General features: G+C 34.3%; 1 protein-coding gene and 1 long non-coding RNA gene across 5 annotated transcripts in view; one reads left to right on the top strand and one right to left on the bottom strand.

Annotated features, from left to right (window-relative positions):
- The window catches only part of ARL6 (ARF like GTPase 6), a 33,486-nt gene that overhangs the window by 3,501 nt on the left and 5,379 nt on the right, over window positions 1–24,606 (top strand). For all 4 annotated transcript variants that reach the window (XM_081300613.1, XM_081300614.1, XM_081300615.1 and 1 more), the window contains 5 exons: window positions 3,633–3,782; window positions 8,909–8,970; window positions 9,459–9,527; window positions 19,718–19,812; window positions 22,915–23,044. In XM_081300613.1, coding sequence (XP_081156739.1) covers window positions 3,633–3,782; window positions 8,909–8,970; window positions 9,459–9,527; window positions 19,718–19,812; window positions 22,915–23,044 — 506 coding nt within the window. The remainder of the gene's footprint in view (window positions 1–3,632; window positions 3,783–8,908; window positions 8,971–9,458; window positions 9,528–19,717; window positions 19,813–22,914; window positions 23,045–24,606) is intronic.
- Window positions 15–24,589, bottom strand: LOC308652632. Its single transcript, XR_014022846.1, has 3 exons — window positions 23,377–24,589; window positions 22,372–22,511; window positions 15–750 (listed from the first exon to the last, which is right to left on the bottom strand). It is a non-coding gene; the product is annotated as an uncharacterized lncRNA (long non-coding RNA).

Here is a 24,606-nt window from a genome sequence, read left to right on the forward strand (position 1 = left end):
GTTGTTGCAAGTTTCTTAGAAACAAATCCTCAGAATCTATCAGAATTTAAAATATGATTGCCTTTTGATGCAACAATTCCTACCTCTAGAAATATATTTCTAAGAATGTATAGTAGGTCTGAGGATGTAGCTTAGAGGTAGAGCATTTGACAAGCATTTGTGAGGTCCTAGGTTTGAATGAAGGTTAAGAAAATCTGTAAAAAAATATCTTTATAATTAAATATTGATTAAGGAATTAGATTTAAGAGTGTGATGACATGGAATTTTTCTTTTTGAGTGTGTTCATTACCAATATTTATTAAAAATAAACTTCATGTACACTAGGAGTACAGATATAACCAAGGTAGTGTTAGAACTCAGATCATGATACCGCAAAGTATTGCATCTTGAATTTCTGAGTACCTTGAAGTGAAAGACTTTGGAAGGGCCTGAGAAGCAAGATTTTCCTGATTTTTTTTTTCCGCTTCCTGTGTCCTGCCTGTCTCCCCAAAGAGAAATGAAAATGATTCTTCCCCAAGACATATGGTAGAAACTAGAACTCCTGTCCCTCAAAGCAAACCATAAATCCTATCAAGGTCACTTTTCCTCCTCCCTTGAAGATCCTCATTCCAGTGAGGTCCTGCTCCATACCTGCACAGAGTGACCAAGAAGAATCTGAATGGACAGGGCTTGTTGGGTTTCCCTCTGTTACCATTAGATCATATTCTTTTGTTCAATCACAGTTTACACTCTGTTCATATTTCATGGGACCTAACAAAAAAAAATAGAAAATTTCACTGAGTCTTTGGGTCTTTATTTCTGAAGGCTCCTATGTCATGTAAAACTTTGAGTAAAAAATAGCTTTGTTATGCTTTTCTCTTGTTAGGGGAAAAAATGCTGTAAATGGACTTAATTTTGATAGGTAGCAAGGCGACATGGATGATAAGAACATGGGATTAGGGGATCTGAAAACTACTATTTCTCAATAGTGACTACTTATCAGAAACACTGTGTAGCTTTTAAAACTATGAATGCCTTTATCCCATTCTCAGAAACTCTGATTCAGTAGTTGATTGCAAAATGCAACCAGTGTTGAAAATCAGAGCCTATTATAGGAATAGGAATCTATAAAAGATATCAGTTGTATCTTCCACTGTGCTTTTAATACACTGTGCTTTTAATAAATGTTGAGTGACTTTAGTTATTTTTTACTTCCTTCCTTTATGCATATAGACAGTAAACTTATGGATGGAAAATTATAATTACTGTAAAATAAAAAGTATACATAAGGCTTCATCATAATTATTTTTGAAGCAACTTCAATAAATAGGATTACATCCTTTAGAAAAACTGACTTCCTTTTTTAATTGTATATTGAAAAATATTTCAGTAACAAATGTTAGTAATTGTGAAAAGGAATGGAAGTCAGAATAATGATGAAAAATGATTATTTAAACATTAGGCTTTAACAGTGCTTTATAGTAAATGGAGAAGATATGAAAAGTGGTCATAATTTTAAAAATATCTTAAGTCGTATGGAATACAAAATAATATAAGCATTTATATCAATATGTTCAGTGTAATAAAGTAATAGCAAATTTACTTCGAATTAAGATCATCTGTGTGAATTGCTTCCTATCAGAAGGTTAACTTAAAATAGATTCTACAAATACCAGTCCTTTAGATGATATTCAAAGGAAATTTTGAGTGGGATTTGTACCGCTAATATTAAAAGTCGATTCACTTGGCACAAATGGAAGTACCTGAGGTCAACTCATCCCTTGGATAAGACAAAATTCGCTCTGTTATAGAACCTACTCTTAAATAGGGGAGTGGTGCCTTCTATCTTCTGTACCTCATTGAAATTCAGTTTTGAAATTTATAAACTATAATGATCTCCCAAAGGACTTAAGAAAAATGTCAATTCTGCAGCATCCTTTCCCATGCAGTTATCTTGGAAGCCTCTTATTGGTTAGTTTTGTACAGCCTTACATCATTCAAGGTTTGGTCTTGCTTAGGATGGTATGGAATAAAAAATACTGAAGAAGTTGGCAGATAATAGGTTTCTGGAACTGTAGATGAAGATGAAAATAAATTGATACTAATGTTTAGAGAACTTGGAAAATGAATATTCAATGAGTAATGGGAAATATTCACAGGTATTTTGGGGCAGTGCCTGTAGCACTTGAGGGTTGGCAAAAGGAATATCTCTCTTTTCTTATAGAGTCGGGTGATCTGAGAGGTGAGGAATCCAAAACAAGCTCCTTTGAAAAGTTTCATTTAGAGATCTGAAGTATAAATTTAATAGCATCTTGGATAGGAACACCTATAAAGTTTTCACATAGCCAAGATCCTGTCAATAGCAATTTTACTTGACTTTGTTTTTTATTTTTTATTTATTCTTTTTAAATATACATGACAGTACAGTGTTATCTTGACAGATTATACATACATGGAGTATAATTTATTCTAATTAGGACATCATTTTTGTAATTGGATTGCTGGTAGAGTCTTTTTTAAACATTTGATTTAGAAAGTGCTATAGTTTGCATCTTAAGTGTTCCCCAAAAATCCATGTGCCAAAAGCCTAGTCCTCTGTAGCCTACTGAGCAGTCTCAAACATTGAGGGCTGCCCTGAAAGAGATAGTTGGACCCAACCCCTTCTTTTTTCTCTTTTTCACATCCCAACTGTGAGGTGAGTGGCTTTGCTCCACCACATGCTCCCCACTATGGTGTACTGCTCCACTACAGGCCCAAAAGTAATTGGGCCACTCTCTATCATTTACTGAAATCTCCAAAATTCTAAAAATAAACCTTTCTTTATATAAATTAATTTCTCTCAGGTATTTGTTATAGCAATAGAAACTAACAGAAGAGTTGTTTTGTTTTTTTTCTAAAAATGAATACAATTGAACAAATGCATACTTTAAGGAAAAGTTAACAAAAAATCTTTTAACAGTATTCGAGAAAATAAAAATCTAATATTAGTATTTACTTTCTTATTTCTATGCTAGTATTATAAAGTTCTCTTAAAATAACAGAAGGATGTTTCAGGTAAATTATAGTTAAGATAATAAATTTAGTAAGATTCAATGAAAGTGTGATAGTGTGTGTGTGTGTGTGTGTGTGTGTGTGTGTCCATTATTTCAAAATGGATTTGTGATGACTTGCAAGGATATATGTAAAGGATGAGGGGAAATAAAGATAAATATATCAGGATGGTTTATTTCTATTGATAAAAAAACCCTACTCAAACTGAAAGTAACCAAACAAAAATAGTAAACATTTTATATCTTCATAGTATTGCAAAATATAACAATGCTCTTATTTGTCATAAAGATTTAGTTAGTGATTCAAATGATATAGGTAAAAATCTCAATTTGAAGTGTTACTACTGGCAGATTTCATATGATAGTGAGGCTGACCACATCTTCTTCTTAAATATTGTAAATTGCAATGAGAAATGTGGTTCTTTCAAGGGCATTGTTCTGTTGCCAAAGGCTATAAGCTGCCAATCTGCATTTTACTTAAGGCTTCTTTCTGGTAATCAACATGTTTTTTACATCAATGTGTGTCTTTAAATTTTTAATGCAGATATCAATATTTTTCTTACTTAAGGTGCCTTTAGATAGTATATTTTTTTTTCCTTGCAGCCACTTTGTATATATTGGAATACCAGTATGGGATTGCTAGACCGACTTTCAGGTTTGCTTGGCCTGAAGAAGAAGGAGGTTCATGTTTTGTGCCTTGGGCTGGATAACAGTGGCAAAACAACAATCATTAACAAACTTAAACCTTCAAATGTAAGTATCTTTGTTCAATGCAGTGTGTATTTTCTGCTACTAGAAAAAGTTAATATGTAGAATTATTTTGTTTGATATTATAATTTTCTGTAATCATGTTATGAATCTTGTTAATCTTGAAATACTTTAATAAGTATCAGTGAACTACAATTTGCGGTGTATTTTATGTTGCATGTATATAAACCTTGGTTATTAAACTGGAATATTATTTTAGTTGTTTTTTTTTTTTTCCCCCTAAAGATCTTCATAACTTTCTCAACCTTACTTTCAGGTTGCATTGCCTTTTTTTTTTTTTTTTTTTTTTTTTAATTTCCCTCTTTATGGGAGATGTAAAACAAAGGGAAAGAATGAATGGGCATTTTTATAGGTTCTATGAAAATTAGACACTTTTCCCCAAAAGTGTGATGTACATATCAGTTGTAGTGGACAGGAAGACAGAAATAAGCATATGAACAAATTATTTTAATAATTAAAACGTAGGTAAATCTAACACATTCCACACATGATATATACATTCCTGCTAAGTTTTGCTACAAGAAAACTCACATAATAGTGCTTTACTAATTTCTGATAACCACTTCCTGAACCATAGTCTTTAGGCAGCTATTCTGTCTCAGAAAAATAATTTGCTTTGCCCTTTTTTGTGTCTCTTTTCAAGAATCTAGTTGCAGCTGTCATTTCCTTAAAAGATATGTTTATATTTCTTTTTAAATTCCAATTTTTTCCTCCAGTTCCTAGCAATCTGAAATTATCTTGTATATTAATTTGCTAACTTCCTTGTTAAATTTATCTTCAGCATAATAGAGCACTTGTTAAGCACTGAATTACAAATATCTAGAATAATGCTCAGCAATTAAGTATATTTTGGGGTGATAAATTGATAGATGATGTTTTTGGTTTTGGCCAGGGAATTTTGATTGATAGTCCAAGGATATTGGATTTTACCAGATGTTATAAAGCTAACAAAATAGGTTCTTAGAAGTCTGTTTCATTCCTGTTAGGGTTGATCCATCCCTAAACTGTCTCCGATGATCTGTTCCTATACCTTTCACTTGCTTTATATCATCCCCTGACTAATTTAGAGAATGGCCCAATGCATTTGCTCATGAAGAGAGCAGAGAGAGATTAATTTTGGAGATTTATCTTTTGGGAATACTTTAGAGGAAAATGAGTTGTACATAATCTGGAAGCACTAGCCCCCATGTATGTTCTATCCTGATTAATTTGTGGAGTATCTTAACTTTGATGGAGAAGAAAAGAAAGTTAATGAATTTTACATCTAAAAATAAAATACCATATTAAAGGGGAATTTGTGGAGAAACTGAATATTTGTGGAGAGGTTAGCTGAATGTTCTAATTATAATTCAATGAAAACAAGGTTACTGTTTTGATTGTATTTTCTGAGATTTCTTTAAGCTTTAACTTCCTCACTTTTTTGTTACTGGTATGTTTTTCTTAGGTAATAGCTGATGATTTTATCATGTGACTGACACATTGAGAACCCTTAAAGATGGTGGAGATTTTTTTTGGACAACAAAATTAGGAAACTATTTCAAAGCTTGTGGGAGGAATCCTAATATATGAGGCAGAAATCTTAGTACCAGAAAATAATTTTTTTGAACAAACAAGTAGGAAGGTATTTTTGAAAAATACTATGGCAACTCTTAAGATGGATGAAAGAGAAAGATGAATAAACTTCAAAAAAGCAAGACCAGGGTACTTCAGGGGCAGACTTTTTCACTAATGTTACTATTAGGGTACCCAGACCCCAGTGATTTTACAGCTTCAGTGTTTTCATTTGAATTTAAATTTCCCAGAGTGAGCATAATGATGTGAGGCAAAACTGGAAAGGGATTTCTTTTTAAGCTATATTTGTGGTAGTATGGGGAAATAAGTGGAGGCAAGACTGAATGAAATCAGTGAGACTATGATTATAATAACAGCAGACATTTGTTGCATTTTTTAAGACACAGTATTGTTTGGTTTGCACCCATTAGTTTAATTTTCATGATAACTTTATGAGCTAAGGATAGTAAAAAATATACCTCACATTTAAGAAAACTTAGTCTTAACTAATTTGTCCAAGGTAATTCTATTGTCTCAATAGTCTCTTAATTGGCTATGCTACCTAGATTCCTCTCATTTCAATCAGAATAGCAACAATCAAGAATACAAGTAACAAATGTTGGGAAGGATGTGGAGAAAAGGGTACATTCATAGGTTGCTGGTGGGACTGCAAATTGGTGCAACCATTATGGAAAGCAGTATGGAGAGTTGTCAGAAAACTTGGAATGGAACCACCATTTGACCACTCCTCAGTATATATACCCAAAGGATTTAAAATCAGCATACTATAATGATGCAACCACATAAATGTTTATAGCACCTTAATTCACAATAACTACGCTATACAACCAACCTAGATGCCCTTTAACAGAAGAATGGATAAAGAAAATGTGGTGGATATACACAATGAAATATTTACTCAGCCATAAAACATAATGAAATTATGGCTTTTGCCTGTAAATGGATGGATCTGGAGACTATTATGCTAAGTGAGATAAGCCAATTCCACCGAACCAAAGGTCAAATGTTTTCTCTGATATGTGGATGCTGACACAGAACAAGATGGGGGGTAGGGGTAAAAGTTCAATAGATTAGACAAGGGGGAATGAAGGGAAGAGAGGGGGACAAGAATAGGAAAGAAAGTAGAATTAATCTTACTTAACTTTCCTATGTACATATATAAATAAACCACAGTGAGTTGTGAGTCTCCACATCAGGTACAACCACAAGACTAGGATTCTAATTAGAATAGGATGTGTTTCGTGCTTGTATTCTCTACTGTCATGTATACCTAAAAAGAACAAATAAAAAGGGACTATTGCAGTAATTCAAAGCAAGAAATAATAAGGACCAGAATGAAGTGAGATAGAACCTGTAAAGAGAATGATTTAGAAAATGATTGTATATGGAATGTAAAAAAGGAAGGATTCAAGAATAACTTTAAAGCTCTGGATCAGAAACTAGGTAGATGTTTTATTCAAATGGGTGAATAATTTTGATGGTAGAAATGCTAAGAGACATTTGATGAGTTTTCAGTAAAATGCATTTTAATTGCCTGTTCAACTTGTCAACAGATGTCCTGCTGTACTATTGTCCCCTTGCAGTCTTCATCACACAGAACTCTCTGCATAGGCTTTCAATACCTACCTTTCTTACCTAAACATATACAGCTCTTTTACTTATCCATATACTTCAGACAAGCAGGCCTTATACTTTTTCTGAGTGTCAGGTTCCTTCCTGCTCTAAGATCATTGCTGCACAGGCTAAGACTGGAATGTTTTTTGCCAAGAGCTTGTCATAGCTTTTCTCTTTCATGGCCATTTACTCTTGTGTTGGATGTCACTCTCTTAGAGCAGTCCTTCCTGAAGACTCTACTGTGCCACATACCAGCCTTCCTCTGCCCTGTTCCCTTTCACTCCAATCACCTGTCTTTGTACTTATCACTGTTCAAAATTGTATTTATCTGTTATTAAGTTGTTAATTCATTTACTTTCTCTAGATTATAAACTCATTGAGAGCAGGGACATGTAAAGAATAACAAAGACAGACAGAAGCAACAAGGTGCAGGGGCAAAGTAAAAGAGCTTCTCATCTGAGCTGCCAGCTTTATTTATATCCATAGGCTACATTAGGTCATTGACATCGTTAGTACATATTGCTCATTGTAAAAAGTTACTGTTATGTGAGCAGGTTTAGGCACAGTGACACATTGGTGTTGTCTAAGAGAGTTCCTTTATTCCCAGAAGCTGAGTATTTGAGATTAAGGTCGAGGCTGATAAGACTCTAGCACAGAGCCTCCTCTCAAGGACATTGAGCTAGGCATTCACCATGTATTAGTCATCTTACTAGTTCCAGGGAGAAACTGTAGAATATTCCAAATGTGGATAACAGGGTGCCTGTTACCCTCCATGAGTTTGCTCACCAGAGGAACGCTGCCTTGTACATACCCACAGCCAGAATCTTTACAGGGACAGTCTAGACGTGAAGTCAAGGTGGTATTTGTATAAACTTAGTAAATATGCGTTGACAGATTAGACAATTCCTCATATGAACTCAGGGTGATATATTAGACCTGTTAAAAAACAGATGGGGCAGAGGGGTGGGAGGGGAAGGGAGAGGGCTGAGGTTTAGCAATGATGGTGGAATGTGATGGACATCATTATCTAAAGTACATGTCTGAAAACACGAATTGGAGTGAATATACTTTATATACAACTAGAGATATGAAAAATTGTGCTTTATATGTATAAGTGTGTATATATATATATATATATATATATATATATATATATATATATATATTAATGTTTTTAAAAGGATTAAATATTGGGACATTGTAGGATTTAGAAGTGGAGATGAGATCCCAACAGATAAAACTGATATGTAGAATTGAAGTCTATGTATATGATTATGTCTCTGTCATAAAGTCAAAGAAATTAAAGCAATTTAAAACAAATTTGATGAGATGAATTATAAGGTAAAATCATTTTTGCTTATGTGGATACATGACCTAACCTAGAAGCTGTATTTGACATCTAAAGCAAATGATGATTGTAAAATTGATGATACACTGTGCCTACTATAAGCATTTTTTGTCAAAAAATGCTTATAGTAGGCACAGTATATCATCAATAGAAAATTCCTGAGTTAAATCAATAGATGAATTTATTACCTTACTAAAAAAGTTTTTTGCTCTCTATTTGTTGCAAACTGGCAATTAAAAATCCCAAACCAAATAAAACAAGCAAACAAACAAACAAACAAAAACAAAAAACCACAAACATTTAGAAAAAAGAAAAAGAAAACTTTAAGTCCTTGGTAACTCTTAATAAAATAAAATGTGAATTAAGACATGGATGTTATGCAGTTAAAATCAGTATAAAGTTTAAACAGCTATAAAAAGTTTATACACATTGATCCTATTGCAAAAGTTATAATTTGTTTAATGCTGCCATCTCCTTTGTGACATAGTTTAGAAATATAAAATATGAACACTTTTTTTTCACAAGAAAAAATTCTTTGTTAATTGCAATTTTCTAAACTTTGTCTTTTCTCTTATAGGCTCAATCTCAAGATATAGTTCCAACAATAGGATTCAACATAGAGAAATTCAAATCATCCAGGTAATCCCCTTTATCCCTTTGACTAAAAGTCATAGATATGATTATGTCAATACGAATCTCAATATTATATATAGCTATAGTGCACTAATAAAAAATAAATAAAGTTATAAAAAGAAGTTGTGGATAAAAAGTAACCATATTAAATCTGCCTGAGCCTGATCATCCCTCCTAGTCTTAGAGAAAGTAATTTGTTATTTTAGAAACCTGTAGATTCTAATACTTTGTACCACTACCTCTGGTTTATTGTTCAAAACATAGAATTTAGATTCTAAGTAACCTCATTAGCAAATAAAGTATCTTTTTGTGTTATTCATTACAAAAATCATACGTACAAATTCATTTTTTGGAACTCTTAAAAATTGGCCCACATTGATTATTATATAGCAAGGGTGATTTCTTTGAAAACAATTTAAAATACTAAATAAATGTTATACTGTAAGTTAGTAGCTTATAATATAGTCATACTTCATACTTTTTTTTTTTTTAAGTTTGTCTTTTACAGTGTTTGACATGTCAGGTCAGGGAAGATATAGAAATCTCTGGGAACACTATTATAAGTAAGTATGTTTATGAATATTTTTAATGATTATATTAAAGTTTAATATAATATACTATAAGCACATTTTCTAATTCAAATGTAATATAATTAAGCACATTTTTTTTAATTCAAATGCTTCAGGTCCTTCATAACATTGTGCTTTTGCATGTGCCATTCTGGTTTGTTTTTTTTTCTTTTTTAAAAAATTTTTAATTTGTTTTAATTAGTTATACATGACAGTAGAATGCATTTGTGCACTTTGATATACATAGATGGGATATAATTTCTCATTTTTCTGAGTGTACATGTTGCAGAAACATACTGGTCATGCAGTCACACATATACACACAGTGATAATGTCTGTTTCATTCTACAATTTTTTTTTTTATTGGTTGTTCACAACATTACAAAGCTCTTGACATATCATATTTCATACTTTAGAATCAAGTGGGTTATGAACTCCCATTTTTACCCCAAATACAGATTGCAGAATCACATCGGTTACACATCACATTTTTACATACTGCCATATTAGTGACGGTTGTATTCTGCTACCTTTCCTATCCTCTACTATCCCCCCTCTCCTCCCCTCCCATCTTCTCTCTCTACCCCATCTACTGTAATTCATTTCCCTCCATGTTTGTTATCCCATTCCCCTCATAACCTCTTATATGTAATTTTGTATAACAATGAGGGTCTCCCTCCATTTCCATGTGATTTCCCTTTTTTTCTCCCTTTCCCTCCCACCTCATGTCTCTGTTTAATGTTAATCTTTTCTTCCTGCTCTTCCTCCCTGTTCTGTTCTTAGTTGCTCTCATTATATCAAAGAAGACATTTGGTATTTGTTTTTTAGGGATTGGCTAGCTTCACTAAGCATAATCTGCTCTAGTGCCATCCATTTCCCTGCAAATTCCGTGATTTTGTCATTTTTAGTGCTGCGTAATACTCCATGGTGTATAAATGCCACATTTTTTTTATCCATTCATCTATTGAAGGGCATCTGGGTTGATTCCACAGTCTAGCAATTGTGAATTGTGCTGCTATGAACATCGATGTGGCAGTATCCCTGTAGTGTGCTCTTTTAAGGTCTTCAGGAAATAGTCCGAGAAGGGCAATAGCTGGGTCAAATGGTGGTTCCATTCCCAGCTTTCCCAGGAATCTCCATACTGCTTTCCAAATTAGCTGCACCCGTTTGCAGTCCCACCAGCAGTGTACAAGAGTACCCTTTTCCCCACATCCTCGCCAGCACTCATTGTTGTTTGACTTCATCATGGCTGCCAATCTTACTGGAGTGAGATGGTATCTTAGGGTGGTTTTGATTTGCATTTCCTTGACTGCTAGAGATGGTGAGCATTTTTTCATGTACTTGTTGATTGATAGTATGTCCTCCTCTGTGAAGTGTTTGTTCATGTCCTTGGCCCATTTGTTGATTAGGTTATTTGTTTTCTTATTGTCTAATTTTTTGAGTTCTTTGTATACTCTGGATATTAGGGCTCTATCTGAAATGTGAGGAGTAAAAATTTGTTCCCAGGATGTAGGCTCCCTATTTACCTCTCTTATTGTTTCTCTTGCTGAGAAGAAACTTTTCAGTTTAAGAAAGTCCCATTTGTTGATTCTTGTTATTAACTCTTGTGCTATGGGTGTCCTGTTAAGGAATTTTGAGCCCGTCCCCACAATCTGTAGATCGGAGCCAACTTTTTCTTCTATCAGATGGAGAGTCTCTGATTTTATATCTAGCTCCTTTATCCACTTTGAGTTGACTTTTGTGCGTGGCGAGAGGAGGGGATTCAGTTTCATTTTGTTGCATATGGATTTCCAGTTTTCCCAACACCATTTGTTGAAGATGCTATCCTTTCTCCATTGCATGTTTTTAGCTCCTTTATCAAATATAAGATAGTTGTAGCTTTGTGGATTAGTCTCTGTGTCCTCTATTCTGTACCATTGGTCCACCCGCCTGTTCTGGTACCAGTACCATGCTGTTTTTATTACTATTGCTCTGTAATATAGTTTGAAATCTGGTATCACTATGCTACCTGATTCACACTTCCTGCTTAGAATTGTTTTTGCTATTCTGGGTCTTTTATTTTTCCATATGAATTTCACGATTGCTTTATCTATTTCTACAAGAAATGCCATTGGGATTTTGATTGGCATTTCATTAAACCTATAGAGGACTTTTGGTAATATCGCCATTTTGACGATGTTAGTTCTGCCTATCCATGAACAAGGTATATTTTTCCATCTTCTAAGATCCTCTTCTATTTCTCTCTTTAGGGTTCTGTAGTTTTCATTGTATAGGTCTTTCACCTCTTTTGTTAGGGTGATTCCCAAGTATTTTATTTTTGTTGAGGATATTGTGAATGGAGTGTTTTTCCTCATTTCCGTTTCAGAAGTTTTGTCGCTGATATACAGAAATGCCTTTGATTTATGTGTGTTGATTTTATATCCTGCCACTTTGCTGAATTCATTTATTAGTTCTAGTAGTTTTTTTGTAGACCCTTTTGGGTCTTCTAGGTATAGAATCATGTCATCTGCAAATAGTGATAATTTAAGTTCTTCTTTTCCTATTTTTATGCCTTTAATTTCTTTTGTCTGTCTAATTGCTCTGGCCAGTGTTTCGAGAACTATATTGAATAGAAGTGGTGATAGGGGGCATCCCTGTCTTGTTCCAGATTTTAGAGGGAATGCCTTCAATTTTTCTCCATTCAGAATGATGCTAGCCTGAGGCTTAGCATAGATAGCTTTTACAATGTCGAGGTAAGTTCCTGTTATCCCTAGTTTTTCTAATGTTTTGAACAAAAAGGGATGCTGTACTTTGTCAAATGCTTTTTCTGCATCTATCGAGATGATCATATGGTACTTATCTTTAAGTCTATTGATGTGGTGAATAACATTTATTGATTTCCGTATATTGAACCATCCTTGCATCCCAGGGATGAATCCTACTTGATCATGGTGCACAATTTTTTTGATGTGCCTTTGTATCCGATTCGCCAGAATTTTATTGAGGATTTTTGCATCTAGGTTCATTAGAGATATTGGTCTGTAGTTTTCTTTCTTTGAGGTGTCTTTGTCTGGTTTCGGAATCAGGGTGATGTTGGCCTCATAGAATGAATTTGGCAGAGCTCCCTCTTTTTCTATTTCCTGAAATAACTTGAAAAGTATTGGTATTAATTCTTCTTTAAAGGTTTTGTAAAACTCCGCTGTATACCCATCCGGTCCTGGGCTTTTCTTGGTTGGAAGTCTTTTGATTGCTTCTTCTATTTCATCTATTGATATTGGTCTGTTTAAGTTGTGAGTATCCTCCTGACTCAGTCTGGGCAAATCATATGACGTAAGGAATTTATCAATGTCTTCACTATCTTCTATTTTATTGGAATATAGGTTTTCAAAATAATTTCTAATTGTTTTCTGTATTTCTGAAGCATCTGTTGTAATATTGCCTTTTTCATCCCGTATGTTAGTAATTTGAGTTCTCTCTCTTCTTCTCTTCGTTAGTATAGCTAGGGGTCTCTCGATCTTATTTATTTTTTCAAAGAACCAACTTTTTGTTTTGTTAATTTTTTCAATAGTTTCTTTTGTTTCAATTTCATTGATTTCCGCTCTGATTTTAATTAATTCTTGCCTTCTGCTACATTTGCTGTTGTTTTGCTCTTCCTTTTCTAGGGCTTTGAGATGAAGTGTGAGCTCATTTATTTGTTGGTTTTTCCTTTTTTTGAGAAATGACCTCCAGGCGATGAATTTCCCTCTTAAAACTGCTTTCATTGTGTCCCATAGATTCCGATATGTTGTGTCTGTATTTTCATTTATCTCTAAGAATTTTTTGATTTCCTCCTTTATGTCTTCTGTAACCCATTGATCATTCAGTAACGTATTGTTCATTGTCCATGTGATGTAGGATTTTTCCTTCCTTCTTTTATCATTGATTTCCAGTTTCATTCCATTATGATCTGATAAAGTGCATGGTATTATCTCTACCCCTTTATATTTACTGAGGGTTGCCCTATGGCATAATATATGATCTATTTTTGAGAAGGTTCCATGTGCTGCTGAGAAAAAAGTATATCCACTTGATGATGGTTGATATATTCTATATATGTCAGTTAAGTCTAGGTTATTGATTGTGATATTGAGGTCAATAGTTTCTTTATTCAACTTTTGTTTGGAGGATCTGTCCAATGGTGAGAGAGGTGTGTTGAAGTCACCCATGATTATTGTGTTGTGGTCTATTTGATTCTTGAACTTGAGGAGAGTTTGTTTTATGAACGTCGCAGCGCCATTATTTGGTGCATAAATATTGATAATTGTTATGTCTTGTTGGTGAATGGTTCCTTTTAACAGTATATAATGTCCTTCCTTATCCCTTTTGATTAACTTAGTCTTGAAGTCGATTTTATTCGATATGAGAATGGCCACCCCTGCTTGCTTACGAGGACTGTGTGCGTGGTATATTTTTTCCCAACCTTTTACCTTGAGCCTCTGTATGTCTTTTCCAATCAGATGTGTCTCCTGGAGGCAGCATATTGTTGGATTTGTTTTTTTAATCCATGTTACCAGCGTATGTCGCTTTATTGGAGAGTTTAAGCCATTAACGTTTAGAGTTACTAATTTATCTCTTTTTTTTTTTCTAATTTAGTTTGTTTCTCCATGATTAGCTTTCCCCCCGTCCTCTGTCTTTACCGAGGCACTTCCCGCTGATGGTTTTGGTTATTGTTTTTCATTTCTTCCTCGTGTAGAGTTTTGCTCAAGACGCTTTGCAATTCTGGTTTTCTGGCTACAAATTCTTTTAGCTTTTGTTTATCATGAAAGATTTTTATTTCGTTGTCATATCTGAAACTTAATTTTGCTGGATACAGAATTCTTGGTTGGCATCCATTGTCTTTTAGTGTTTGAAATACGTTGTTCCAGGATCTTCTCGCTTTCAGCGTCTGTGATGAAAAATCCGTTGTTAACCTTATTGGTTTACTCCTAAATGTAATCTGCCTCTTTTCTTTTGTAGCTTTTAATATTTTCTCTTTGTTCTGTATATTGGATATCTTCATAACAATGTGTCTTGGCGTTGGTCTACTGTGATTTTGTGTGCTCGGTGTCCTGTATGCATCTACAATTTGTATATCTGTTTCCTTTTTTATTTCTGGAAAGTTTTCTGTAATTATTTCATTCAGCAGGTTACTCATTCCCTTGGCATGAATCTCTGTGCCTTCCTCTATCCCGATGACTCGTGAGTTTGGTTTTTTTATGTTATCCCAAATCTCTTGGATGTTTTTCTCGTGATTTTTTACCAGCCTATCTGAGTTGGCTAGACTCTTTTCAATATGATATATTTTGTCTTCATTATCTGACGTTCTGGCTTCTACTTGCTCCACTCTGTTAGTGATACTCTCGATTGACTTTTTAATTTAGTTTATCGTTTCCTTCATTTCTAGAATTATTGTTTGATTTTTTTTATAATCTCTATCTCCTGATAGAGATGCTTAGCTTCTTCTTTTATCTGTTTATGTAATTCATTTTCAATGTGATCTTTAAGGTTCCTTTCCATCTGTCTAAGGTGTTCCTTGAGTTCTTTATATGGCCATTTTTCTGATGACTCCAGGTCCTCCTGAATATTTAGGCTGTCCTTCATTGTTTGTACTCCTTTTCTTCCTTGCTTTTTTATGCTCATGATACTTCTTGTTCTGTTTGACTGCTGAGTTACTGTTTACTCTTATAAATTTATTTGATGCTTGGGAGGAGAGGTATTAGAAGGGAAGGGAAGAAGTCACTAAAGAGAGTGACTGTAGGCAGGTAGAATTCAAGAAAGGGGGAATAAGAAAATTGAAAAGAAATGAAAAGACAAAAGAAAAAAAGTGAAAAGAAAGAAAGAAAAAACGAAAAAATAAAAATTTAAAACAAACAAAAATTATAATGATAGTGAAAAAATGGAAATTGAAGTTTAAAAAATAATAGTAATAATAATAGAATAAAAAGAATTAAAAAAATTGAAACCATTAATAAGAAAGTTAAAGAACAACAACATCAACTACAAAAAGTGAGAATAAAATAAAAAAAATACTAATAATAATCATTAAAAATAATAATAATAATAATAAATGCAGTCATAGAGCTCGATTAACTTCTCTTCCAGTAGGTGGAGCTATGCCCACTGGGCCAGGCTTCTCCTCTTGATAGGTGGGAACCAATCACTGTGCCTTAGCTCTTCTTCCCAGATTATGCGGGTCTCTAGTCCTGAGTGCCTAGGTCCTTCTCTTGTGGTTCCTCTATCCAGGCCCCGCTCACCTGTGCCGCTTACCACAATACTGGCTACACGTTGGGTCTGCTGCTCCTGGAAGCCCTGTTTTCATGGATGCCTGGGCACACCCTTTCTGTTTGCCTCCCTCAGACCCTAAGTTTGTAGGGCTTGGGGCTGAGGACCCCCAGCGAATTTGTTTGCCCTCAGGTAGCAACTCCCCTGGTAGCTGGTGCAAGGGACCTCTGTTGTCAGCACTGGTGGGAGCGATAGCCGGGGGTTCTGCGCCGCTAGTCCCACGTCACTCCTGATTCCCTGGGTCTGGCTATGGTGCTCAGTTGGCTTTTACCTCTGTGAGATCAGGTGGGCCGACTAGTTATTTCAGCGGGATCGTTAGTGCTGAGTCACGAGAAGCAGGCGAACCAGGGCTTGAATGCAGCAGATTCGTGCTCAGTGTGTGTTTTCTGAGGGGCCCAATGTGTACGCCTTAGCTCCACGTCAGCTCAGCATTGCCTAGTGATCCTGAGCAAACATGCTTTAGATAATTTACAGCTCCCTATGCCCGCACAGTTGAAGAGGTCAGAGACTTGATCTCTCCGTGCCTGCCGCCATGTTAGACCTCCTCCATAATATTCATGTTACCCTTACAGTTTCCTGGCATAAGCAAGATCTTGAGATTATTCAAACTGCTGCTTCTGTTTCCAGTCCAGTTTTCTAGAACTGAAACCCTGCTGCCGTCGCCTCCACCTCTGGGCCGTGTTCTTGGGCGCCGCGCTTGTCCACGACTTTAGCAGCGCCGCCGCGGCCTCCGCTGCTCCTCGGCCCGGTGCCTAGCTCCCGGGGCCCAAGCGGCTGCCGCTGCGGCTCTCCAGCCCCCTCCTCTGGAGCACGGGTCCCCTCGCAGGGGGATGCCGAACGACCCCAGAGCAGGCTCTGCCCCAAGGTGCAGCAGGGAACAGGCGACCGAGGCACTTGAGGCCGTGGTCTAGCCTTCGGAGGACAGGGCTCGGCACGTAGCCCAGTTCCAGTCTCTAGATGTGGCAGCTGGACCGTGTAGACAGGGCCATCAAGACAGCATGCAGAAAGCAAATGGCGGCTCCCGTGGAGTGGATTTTCGGCCCCGAAACCACAGCCCAGCCAACAATCCCAATCCACTAACTCTCCCTGTATAGACAATATTCAAAAAAAAAAAAAAAAAAAGGCGGGGTGTACTGAGCTTTCTTTGCCTCAGGTACTTACAATCCACTGCTGATTACCCATTCAGCTTTTCTGCTGGGAGCGAAGTGAAAGAGGAAGCAGATGGGCGCAAAGCGCCCGCGGCTCTGAGCAGGGAAGCGTCCGGGAGCCAAGCGTCTCTTTTTCAATCTCTTTGTTTTTTCTGCTGCTTGGCAGGGTGGTCCACTACAGATTAATGGTGAAAGGAGCTCTAACAAGCTGCGGGAAGTCTCGATTAAAACCGCTGCTCTGAGCACCAGGCTCAGCACTTCAGCAACTCCCATACGCAGCGGCCATCTTTTTCGCCATTCTGTTTTTAATGTCCCATTTTATCTTACATATTTTTAGTTTATGGTTAATTTATTCATGCTTTAAGAATTTGCTCAAAAGTCACCTCTTCTGTCACTGTTTCCCTATTTATTCTTTCCCCTGTGTTTGCCCACTACCTTATCCCTTTACATCTCTGTAATCTTACTTACTATTATCTCAAAGTCAAGTACTGTAGCTGCCTCCCTAATGGGATTGTGAACTTATCTAAGGATGAGATGATTTCCTTTCTTTAAGGCTTAGTATGATGCTTAGCATGTAGATAAATTATTATTACCAAATTTAGTTAAAATAATAGTACTAACAGTTGATCTGTTTTTTCCATGAGCAATTTTAAATAGGATATTTTTCAGCATAAGCAAATAAGTGTTCACTAGTTACTTCAGATTAACAGCTGTCAAGTTATTAGAATCCATATATGTTATACTTTCTCAAGATTTGCATTTGGTGTTAAATTCATTAACTTCTAATATTGATAGAACTTTTGCAGTATGTATAAACGTGGTGGTATAACCAATGTTATCCTGCAATCTGCACACGTAGGAATGATAAGAATTCATACCTCATTTGAAACAAATGTATGATATATGATATGTCAAGATCAATGTAATGTTTTGAGCAACTAATAAAGTTCTGATGTTTAAACCCTTCCTCCCCCCCAAAAAAAAGCATTTTTGGAGTCTGAAACATAAAAACAGTATTCCCCGACTAAATTCCCTTTTGATATTATGAACTCCTGCTTTGAAATGGTATAAGAAGACTACCACATCAGATTTAGATTTTAATAAGTTGATTAACTCTTTCTTGCAAATATAACAAATATTATATTCCTGGGATATGAACAAAAGGAGATATTCTTTTCAGTAAGTACTTTGAGTACATTGAAATTATTTAAATATGTAGATCCAGAGTACCTCTGAGGTAGAAAAAAAGGAGAGCACTTCCAATTCGAGGATCATCTTGGAAAAGGAAAAGTAACATGTTTATGGTATCCTGCATTAAATTCCCTGGGGAATTTGATGATGATGATGACGATGATGATGATGATGATGATGATGATTTTTTATTTTTATTATTTGAAAATCTAAATTTTCAATACATGATTTTTATTCTTCCTTTAGTTACTTGATAGAAATTCCTTTTAAAATTGAATTAGAACAAGATATATTCCATGCTTTTATAATTATGTTAAAATGGATATTCTATTGTCATGTATAACTAAATGAACCAATAAAAAAAAGAAAAAAGTAAAATCAAGGATTTTTAAGTACTGACCTTCATATTCGAAAATTGTTTTCAGTTTACAGGTTAAGGAGTTTTGTATAATTATAAATTATTTGCTCCAAATTGAAAAAGAAATACTTATCTTAATTACAGAGAACAAAAATACAGGGAAAAATAATACTTAAAACAAGAAAAAAATTTTCTGATTTCAACCCCTTTTACTGCTTTTGAAAGAAATTAATGAATTTGGGAATATTATGGTTAAATTGTAGACTGAATGGTAAATATGTTTGTTGTTGAGAAGCCTACAATAATTAGTTTCTCTATATTTTTCTAATTATAAATAATAAATGTATTTTAACGTACTACACTGAAAAGGTTCAAAGATTAATAATGCATACAGTAATAATTATTTTTACTATCAAAACAAAGCACTCCTATGAGAAAGAATGTCATTTGTTTCTTCAGAGTAAGATATATATGATCCTCCAGTTAACTTTTTTCATAAACCTTAGCTATAGTTCACATTACTTTAGAATGAATTCAGAAATAAAATGACTTGCTCAAAGTAATTGAACATTTTTAAAGCTCTTGATATTTCCAATTGTACTGGCTTCTATATCCACTAGTAGGGTGTGGCTGTGTTAATCTACATTTTCATTTTTTTAGATGATAGGATAAATGGTATTTTAGAAGTTTGATTTATTTTTATTCATTTGATTATTAATGACAGTCCAATAACAGAATGAAGTCCAACAACACAGGTTTATTTGATGGTGCATACAATATGTTATAACCTTGAAAGAAGGGTACAGAGGAATCCATGATTTTTGAAATGCTGATAGGATCATTAAATGAGTTCAGTGGCTATCATCTTTTTAAAATGTAAACTAGGGTAAAATAAAAGCTATTTTTAAGTATTGTTTCAGAAGTCTTTTAATTATATTTATGTATACTTGTATATACAATTCCTGCATCTCAGTGTAAAATTAGTTTTTCACTGTGGTTTATGGTAAAAAGAAATTTTGAGAAATGCTATTGGGAAGCTTTATTTTTTCATATAAAAGTACAAACCATACTACAAAAAAAAAAGGCAAGGTATAAAACATCAGGATTCCATTTTAAATACAGACATAGATGTTCATATGTGAAAATACACAAAATGTCCATTGAGTTATACCAAAATAGTATGTTTTATTTTCTATTTTATTATGCAGAGAAGGACAAGCCATTATTTTTGTCATTGATAGTAGTGATAGACTCAGAATGGTTGTGGCCAAAGAAGAGCTTGATACTCTTCTGAATCATCCAGGTATGTCTGTCTTTCAGTCTGTGATCTCTGTGTTTTAGGATCTATTTATGTATGTTGTTTTGTTATTATATAAAAACCAAAACTGTTGCTTATACTGTCTAATTATATTTTATTTAAAATTCTTGAATTTTAAAATGTGCTAGTTATACAAAATTTAGAATAGCTTTATGTCATCATATTGTTTAAATTTCAAAGCTCTTTGCAATGTTTTCTGATTCTCTAACATTTATTTCCACAAGAACAAAAATGTCATGTCAAACACAGTGGCCCATGCCTGTAGACCCAGCTACTTAAGAAACTTAGGCAGGAAAATCTCAAATTCAAGTCTAGCTTTGGCAACATAGTGAGACCCTGTCTGAAATAAAGTAAAAAAATGCCCTTCTTTCCCAATTACATAAATAATATGTGCCAACAGAAAAAAAAGAAACAGAAAAAGAATAAAGTAAAAAATCTATATATTTCAACAGCCATTAAAATTAATTTGGTTACTTTTTTTAGATGTATACTCCTTGTGTATCTGAATTTGTGAGAGTGTGTGTATTACGGTTTGGATATAATATGTCTCCTAGAAGCTCACATGTGAGACAATCAGTGAATTAATCCCAATAGGGATTAACTGAGTGGTAACTGAAGTGGTAGGGTGTGACTAGAGGAGGTGGGAATTAGGCCATGGCTTTTAGGTATCTGGCAAGTGAAATTCTCTGCTTTCTGATCATGATGTGAGCTGCTTCCCTCTGCACACCCTTCTGCTATGGTGCTCTGCCTCACCTAGAGCCTCAAGGAATGGAGCCAACCTTCTATAGACTAAGACCTCTGAAACCATGAGCCTTAAATAAACCTTTCCTCCTTTACAATTGTGCTGCTCATATCATTTAGCAGCATATAAAACAGGTGTGTGTGTGTGTGTGTGTGTGTATGATCACAGAATTTCTTACATATTTATTGTGGATACTCTTTTAAAACAAATCTTTTTTGTTTTTAATCTCCAACTGCCAGCTCCCCACCCCTTTTTAACAGACTAGTATTAACAACTTGATATTTTTTCATTCATATTTTTTAAATGTGTCATGTGTATGCATGTATGAACACACACACACACACACACACACACACACACACACACATAAAAATATACCTATGTAGATTCCAAAGATATCTGTAAGATTGAGGGCTATTGGGGCTATTGTTGTTTACCAAAATGGAATCATATTTATTAGACTCTTTTGCATCTTCCCATTTTCAACACTACATGATGGAAATACTTCCAAGTCAAATTGTATGATTATGTGATCTTTTAAAGATCCTTAATATTATGTACTATGAATATACCATAATTTATTCAGTGACTTACCTATTGATGGATATTTTTCCCTTCCCTTTCCCCTATTACAAATAATTCTCCAGTATATTATGAAATTCTAAATTTCTAGCCTTATTCATGTCAAAAAGGTTTTAAGTAATCCTTGTGCTAGGAGTTTTAGAAGAGAAGGGTGGTTTTAAAAAACTGTTGATTTGTTAGAAATAGAATAGGAATACTGTAGAGCTTTCCAACCTTCTTGCTAAGCTAGGGACATAGTTCAGTGGTAGAGCACTTGCCTAGCATGCAGAAGGTCCTGTGTTTGATCCCCAGCATTGCAAAACTTAAATACATAAATAACTCTTAACAAATCTTGCTGCTTAACTAGAATATCTTTGGTGTTTTTATATGATGATCTCAAAATTATTCAAAAAAATTTAAATTATCTAGCCTATATCATTTATGTATCATTTCCACTTTTAAAGCTTTTTAGTTTTGATCTGTGTTGAGGAGGCATTTTTGATCAGATGTTTCCTTTTTATTGATCTTTCTACCTATCCCTGCAAAGTTGTTGACTAATAAAATGAAATAGTTCTTAACAAAATCTGCCTCAAACACAATGTTCCCTTAGATTCTTGAACCAAAGCTTTGTCTGTATACCTTTTGTACTGATTAATTTAATTTATGGTATAGATTTTCGGGGGTGGGATTTCTCAGCTGAAATGCATATGAATCATTTTTTTAATGAAAGACATAAAAAAATCTTTGAAGAGCAAAATAATGTACCATGAATGCTCAAAAGTCATGATGGACAAGGGAAAATATTTGCAACTAATATAATAGCTGTAGGGCATACTACTTGTGTTCCTACAAATCAGTAAGAAAATAAAAAATTAATTGAAAACAGAGAAAGGCAATGAATTATCCAGATATAAGTGTAGCTAGTTCAACAGAAAAGGTACATTTAACATCTTTTGTAAATATTATAAGATTCGTGGCTTTTCTCAAAAAAATACAAATGAACACATTGGGTTCATACTTTTTACTAATTATATAGCATATAGAAAAGATTTTAAAATTTTGGTAATTCTTTTTTGGCTAGGGAATGGAAACCTTTAATTTTATAAACTGTTGCTGAAGATTGATAGAGATTTAAGGAAAGATAGCCTTTGTTTAAAAGTACTATCTATCAAAAAACAGCAATTTCCATGTCCTTTGACCTAGCAATCCCACTATCATATTTATTCTGTGGGAATACCCACCTTATATCCAAATGTATTCATTGCAGCATTGTTTGGGCTGGAGTTGTGGCTCAGTGGTAAAGTGCTTGCCTGGTATGTGTGAGGCACTGGGTTCCATACTCAGTATGTAAAGAAAATAAAGGTATTGTGTCCATCTACAACTAAAAAAAAAATTTAAAAGATTAGTAACAAATACATTACACTTTTACATTTAATTAAATAAATTATGTTGCATAGTACTAGAAGACAAAATGTAACAAGCAATATATTTGAACCTTTTGTATAGATTCTTCTTCGTAACCGCTCATTGAGTCCCCTTCTCCAACCTCATCTATCTTTGGTTTAAAGCTTCTAACCAGAAGGCAGATGGTCTTAGGAAGAAATATCAATAAAATTTTCTTTTTGCTCAAATACATGCTTGAAAGTATGTGTCTTTAAATGTTCATCATGTGTCATATAGAACGAATTAACTGGAAAACAATTTATTTTATTTTAATTTTAAGAATTTGGGGCAAGGTGACCCCATAAGCTGAACTTGTAAGATAGTCTTCTTTTCTCTTTTAGATATTAAACACCGTCGAATTCCAATCTTATTCTTTGCAAACAAAATGGATCTTAGAGATGCAGTGACATCTGTAAAAGTGTCTCAGTTGCTGTGTTTAGAGAACATCAAAGATAAACCATGGCATATTTGGTAAAGTTTTATATTTACTTTATTTATCATTCTGAAAGATATCCAAGCTTCATTGTTTTGTTTCTGATCTCATTTTATAAATGACCAAGCAGAGTACTATGTAAAGTAAGGATTTGTTTTACAGAATTGTGGCAATGCAGATATTCAGAAATATATTACTGTTAAAACCCTTTTAAATCCTTTTGGAGATAGAAAAATGTAAACACTATTATAATGGAATAATTTAAGTAGCCCACTTATTCACCTGACTTCAACCACAGTGATTTCCTTCTGTATGTGGAAACATTCAACCATAATCCCATCTCAGGGCATTTGTAGTTGTATAGTCTCACCTCTCCCCCATCTGAATCATTCTCCAAAATATTTTTTCTGGCTTGCTGTGGTACTTCCTTTAGGACACCATATGACCTCTATTGTTTGTTTATTTTTACCTTGTCTTCTTATACTAGTAAGTTAGTTCCGTAAGAGTTGAGATTTTGTCATTTTCTTTTTTCTTCTTCTGTAACCTCTGAAATAGTGATAGTACTTGGTAAATAATAGATACACAATAAATATTTGTTAAAATGAATAAATAGAAATAACAATTTTATTTGGACAAACTAATAAAGTTGAAATCTCAAATGATTAATATCTGAAATTATTATGCATTATTTGGAAAACAATTTCTTACTAATATATTATATATCTTTCTGTTAAAATGTATCAAAAATAATAACTAGAGGTTATATATTATTAGATAGTGTTAGTACCATCCACTCCTTTCGACCTACCACCCACTTACCTCTCCCTGCTGCAAGATGACCTTCTCTTACCAGAGTTTTCTCCTTTTTATAAGAGTTACAGAGACTAAAGGGAAAGGTTGAACACCAAAGTAGAGAAGAGGGAGTAAAATAAGAAGCAAGAATGTAGTAGAGCTTACATTAAGAGCTAGCCTTGGTGCTGAATGAGTAATTATATTTCCCCATATTTCAGATGTTAAAATTAAAGACAAAGTGTTAAGTAACCTAGCCAAGTACATGCAGCTCATAAATATAAAATTGTGATTGAAATCTACTGGGCTTCTATTCTATTCTACCAGCTTATCAAAGTTATAATTATGGGTTATAGATATCAGGTTACATTTCAAATAAAGTAACTCTTGTCATGTAGCTGTTTTACAGCCTAAGTCCAGCATTGTGTGTGTGTTTGTGTGTGTGTGTGTGTGTGTGTGTGTGTGTGTGTGTGGTGCTGGGGATTGAACCCAGGGCTTTGTGCATGCAGGGCAAGCACTCTACCAACTGAGCTATATCCCCAACCCAATTCAAGCATTTTTTTTTTTTTTTTTTGTAAGTAGCTGTTATTGAACCTTCAAGGCTAGTTGAAGTAGGATGGTAACTCTACAAACTTTACCACCACTGGAAGAATAACTCAAAGTTTACGTATTGTTAATGTAAGTCTAAGTACTATTCTTAGAATAGCTTTAGTGATATACTTTTCCGAATATCTATATAAATTATGAAAATGTTTTTCATGTCTTGGTTCTGAGCCCTCAGTCTTTAATTTCCGATTTTATATTCAGTGTC

This window comes from Spermophilus citellus (genome assembly GCF_964194105.1).
Source record: "Spermophilus citellus genome assembly, chromosome: 7".
NCBI classification, from domain to species: domain Eukaryota; kingdom Metazoa; phylum Chordata; class Mammalia; order Rodentia; family Sciuridae; genus Spermophilus; species Spermophilus citellus.